At 34.7% G+C, this 5,317-nt stretch overlaps 1 protein-coding gene across 1 annotated transcript; it reads right to left on the bottom strand.

The window, feature by feature from the left end:
• Positions 1-1,074: 1,074 nt before the first annotated feature.
• LOC121974967 (aspartate carbamoyltransferase, chloroplastic-like) lies at positions 1,075-4,233 on the bottom strand. Its single transcript, XM_042526273.1, has 6 exons — positions 4,063-4,233; positions 3,195-3,740; positions 2,980-3,119; positions 2,031-2,204; positions 1,700-1,936; positions 1,075-1,403 (listed from the first exon to the last, which is right to left on the bottom strand). The coding sequence occupies exons 2-6, from the start codon at positions 3,733-3,735 to the stop codon at positions 1,296-1,298; spliced, it is 1,200 nt and encodes a 399-aa protein (XP_042382207.1). The 5' UTR covers positions 3,736-3,740; positions 4,063-4,233; the 3' UTR covers positions 1,075-1,295.
• Between the last annotated feature and the right edge of the window lie 1,084 nt (positions 4,234-5,317).

Genomic DNA, 5,317 nt, shown 5'->3' with positions numbered 1-5,317 from the left:
CTCACATTCATCTTTCTCTCACATTTAATTTTTTCTCTTATTTTCCTTTAAGGGTAAAAAAAAAAAATTTTGATTTATTCCGATAGAAAATATGCAACTAACCAAACATTGTTTTTAAAAGTGATATCTATGCTCATACTCATTCTCATTCCACAATACAATGATTTTCATTCCGATTCATATTCCTATTCCTAAGAAAGAACCAAACGAATATGCATAAAAACATCTTAATTTTTTAAATCAAATTTAATTTAACTTCAAAAAAACTCACCAAACTCTAAATTTAGGTCAACCCGAACCTAACCCGAAAATCTCCAATACGAAAATCTCCAATACGAAAATCCTCCAACCCGAACCCGAACTCGAAAACCCCCCAACCTGATATTTTTCAAGTTGGGTTGGTCAATCAAGTTCAACTAATAGTTTATAGTCTAATGAAGTTAAAATTCATTTTCCTTTAAATTTTCCTAAAGTATATCGACATAGAGATGGATTTTTTAAATAATGTTCCTCCCATCCGAATGCACAACTATCAAATTTTATGACTAAAAAATCTAAATCAACAGGAAAAGTGACTACTGTGAATCATTTGACCATACTTTTTATCTGCATCACCAAATCACTGTCCTATTACGTTCAGTAATATAAATTTTACTATATAAAAGACCACTATTTTTTTTTAATGCCCTTAAGGTCTGATCTTGCATAATTCAAAAGTATGAGAAAATATCTAAAAGTTTTTATATCTTTCAACTTATCTTGATAAAGTCAAGTATTTTGATAGATATATGAGTTTGGAAAGATTTTTTCATATATATATATATATTCACACACGTGTATATAGAGAGAGAATATGTATGACCTTTTCAACAATCCATATTCCTAACAAATATTACTATCATTCTTGAATATTTATTTATATTTTGTTTCTGAGGGAAAATCCACCAACAATTTTTGTAACAGCAACTTTCCTAGCCTGTAACTTGTGAATTGCATTATATTTGAAGCAGATTAAATCCATCTACTAAAGCATTATGACCATAACAAATCATTAAGAAACATAAAATCAGTAACTTATAGTGCAAATTGCATTACTAATTCATCTCTCCATCATAATATTAGGAATTATCATTCGACCATTGATAAGTGACACGAAAGGTTTCCAAAAAATAAATAGTTGAGCTGCCAGAAGAAGAATTCTTAGGCAGCAAGAGAGCCAAACACAAGAGCAAAGGGGGAAAATTGCTTATTGCAATAGATTTTTATGTCAAAATTTAGTAGTAGGCATTGGAATTTCACCAGCCGAGAAGAAGCAGCTTAAGTAGTGCCATTCGGATATATAGGCCATTCTTGGCTTGCCGGAAATATGCAGCTCTAGGGTCATCATCTACATCGACAGTTATCTGCACAGGCATACAAAATAAAATTTGCCTCAAATCGAGGAGTGTTATTTTAAGCACAAGAGTTGACATTGGTGGTTTCATAGTTGTTGGACTTGATCACGAGGCTAGGTAACAATTCAAAAGAACTACTTATAGAACCTAAGGAAATAATTTGTAAGGCTAAACTCTAATGAATGATAGGTTTTTATAAAGAAATGAATTTGAGTAAATCTGGATTTCTTCATCTATAAAAGACTTGTTGACTTGAACTTTCATTCTCAAAGAAGAAAAGAAAATGTTGAAGGCAGGCAACGTACTTCATCAAGCCGTGGAAGAGGGTGCATGATAACAGCATGCTTAGGAAGCACCTCCAACACCTTTTTATCAATTATGTATTTACCACGAGCTGCTTCATAAAGATCTATCCTTTCACCAAATCTTTCTTTCTGAATGCGAGTTTGATAAATAACATCACATCTCGAAGCCACTTCCAATAGATCAGAGGTCTCTTCCCATTCAATACCCATAGATGTCAAATAGTCTTTGATGTCATCCTGTATGTGTCAGCATAACAGAATGAATAGATCAAGCAAGCAAATAATAAGCATGAAGGTTCGACCTCCACGTTTAGGATCGGAAGACAAATACCTTCATCTTCACAACATCTGGTGCAACAAAGTAAATCTTTACTTTCTGATACTTAGCTATTAAGTATGCCAGTGATCTAACAGTCCTTCCATTTGCAAGGTCACCAACCAAACCAAGTGATATTCCATCCAATCTACCTATTTCTCTTTTGATGGTGTACACATCCAATAGAGCCTGAAAAACAAAAACAAAAAGTTCCACTTTTACAAAAAATCTTATAACTGTACAAATATGACCATTTCCAGAAGTTCTTCAAACTGAAATTGCAACTATCCAAGTTTACTTTTTGGTGCAAGCAATTTCTGGTATATCCATAATTTATTGGTTATTATATTGCCACCATAATAACCAATAAAGCATTTCTAAATGGCTGATAAATAAGCTATATACAGAGCCAATGAAGTGCCTCATAATACTGAGGTGACTATTTTCCATCCACTACATCATGAGACAAGCTATACAGCTACAAACACTAAGGATGTTGATACAGAGTGCTTAATAGCAACCATATAGCATGCATCCAGTTCTGTGACCATAATTGTTGCTCATAAATAAATTCCAGTGTGTGACTGTGTTCTACTGCAGTACTATACAGATCAAAACTGTGTCTTTCTCATTAAGAACAATTAACAGATTTACATCCTATACAAGAGAATAAGTACAGTGGACCACTTATGCCATCAGAAGATCAGATTACTCATCCCTGGTTACTTTTTCTACAAGAAACGTAGATTGCCTGAGTAGAACACAACTTTCACATTACCATTGGCCTTTATTGGTTTGCCCTTGTGCTGTATCGTGCAACAACCTCCTGAACATGAAACCTAGTTTGCAGTGGACCATATGTAGGTAAGAATCATATAGAAATACATTCATCATACTGCTGTTAACTTCATTATCAACTTTTCATAGTAGATAACAAGTAAAAAAAGTAAACACAGTTCAATACCTGTGTTGGATGTTGCCCTGGACCATCCCCAGCATTTATTACAGGAATACTGGCTGTAGAAGCAGCTCGTCTAGCAGCTCCACTTTCAAAGTGCCTCAAAACAATTATATCTGAGTAACCTTCAACTGTCCTTATGGTGTCTGCAAGATAATTTAGTGTTCACAAGCCTCTCTCGCATGACCCGTGATAAAACAAAAATCAAGATAGAATAGTACCTTCAAGAGTTTCTCCTTTTGCAGCAGAAGAAAATTCACGAGCGTTTTCAGTAGTCAAAACCTCACCACCTAACCTTTTCATAGCTGATTCAAATGAAAGTCTAGTTCGAGTAGAAGGTTCATAAAACAAAGTGGCCATCAGATACCCTTTCAGCATATTGCTCCCTTGTGAATTCTTCTCAATTTTCTCCATCTCATAAGCTACTTCAAATATTCCATTCAAAATGTCTGTATCAAACTGTTGAGATTCAACAACATCATCAAGTTGAAACTTGTTACTGCACGAAGCTGAATAGTCTTTAATATCAAGAGAATAACATCGACTGCTCCTCATGGGCAATCCTATCCTCAAAGAATACAGTGGATTACTAGAAAGTGCGGGTGGGGGTGCTCTGACAAAGATTGCTTCTCTAGCGTTGCTAATTGCCTGACAGCAGATAGGAGACTGATAATGCTTCATTTGGTGATTGCTTGGATTTTTTGTACAAAGATTCAAAACATACGTGTCCATGGCAGGAGCTGAGAAAGCGGTGAAAGGCATTGCAACTGTGAAGTGAAGAAAAAACAAAGAAAAATTATATCTTTTTAACGCATTGCATAAATTGCAGGAGAAGTTCATATCTTTCAACCGCAATAACAAAGTAGAGAACATAATTTTTATCAGTCCAGGAAGAAGCGAAGCTGATGAGGAGGGAGATGGGGCGGCTGAGGCAGCGGAAAGGAGTTGTACGAGGGATGAGGCAAGGGAGGCAAGACTACTGAGGCTACGCCGGCGTGTGGGTCGGAGGGCATAGTGGCGGAGGGAGAGAACTGGCGATCTTGACCGACGGAGTGTCACCGTGGAAGAACGGTGGAGAAAGAGGCTAACCTTGCGTGCGGAAGTGGAAGGAGACGGCTAATGCGCAGCGCCGGATTGCTGGACGGACTGCTTGAGGGCTCGTCGATGGTGGCGGAGCGAAGGATTAGGGTTGGGAGAAAGGGGAATCGAGAGGGATATAGAAATAGGGCCGGTGGGAAAATGACTCCCGCTCAATTCTCTCGGTTTGGAATCTACTTACAAATCTCGTATTTTTCGGTATTTTTTATAATAAAAATTTCCAATGAGCGCATCACATTTGTTTCGGTATTTAAAATAAGCTGATTAATGAGTTTGGACCAAAAACTTAATTTTATTCTAAATTTTTATTGTTATATCATGGTAGCCCTTTAAATTTATCCATATTTTTATTTTTTATTTTTTATTTTTTATTTTGAAACCTTAATATAAAAAATATTAAATTATAAATTACAAAAGAACATTAATAGATGTAAATAAAAAAAGTATTGTTAGTATTATTATTATTTAATGGTTAATTATAAGTGAAAAAATGGAAATAAAAAATAAAAAATTACTTCAATGCTACTTTAGTCAAAGCAGCACCATCTTATACTATTTTAGTCAAACCTGATGTTATTTTTGTTAAAATATTATCATTTAAAGATGAAATATCAGGAGATTTTATCAATAGATTTCTTTTACTGTCCTTAGTTTTACCGTGCTTAAAAACTCTTCTTATTAATTTGGAGAAATTATCTAAAAATTTAGTCTTCTTTACTTTTGGCATAGTTTCATATTTAAAGCTAGACATCTCTAATTTATTCTAAATAATACCAAATTATTTTTTGCACTCTTTGAAGTTTATCTATGCTAAAATTTCATAATTTTAGAAGCATCTAAGCTATAAGCAAAACTCATTGATAAAACTAAATAGTTAGTTTCAATCTAAATTTTATTCAATAAGTTTCTTTCACTCTCTTAAGTGAAAGTATCCCAAGTGGCTAAGCCACAGTTTTGATGCATTATCAACAAAAGTTAAGTTTTGTTATATTTATTGTGTGTATTTAAATATATAGGGACTTGGAAAAACACACAAGAACTTGATGACTCAAAATACGATGGAGTACGATAAAGGGTGGTATGGAACACTCGAGAGACTAGAAAGGATAAGGAGCATTAGAGACAATGAGACCTTGGCAGAAGACGCAAGCGAGTGTGAAGGATGATATGTGAAGAGAGCTGGCGAACTCGATACATCCAAGAAATGAGAAGCTATAAACGAGTACTCCGACATCTAAGGTATGCA

The sequence above is a fragment of the Zingiber officinale genome, chromosome 4B, assembly GCF_018446385.1.
Source record: "Zingiber officinale cultivar Zhangliang chromosome 4B, Zo_v1.1, whole genome shotgun sequence".
In the NCBI taxonomy this organism is placed as follows: domain Eukaryota; kingdom Viridiplantae; phylum Streptophyta; class Magnoliopsida; order Zingiberales; family Zingiberaceae; genus Zingiber; species Zingiber officinale.
This window is presented reverse-complemented; position numbering and strand designations above follow the sequence as displayed.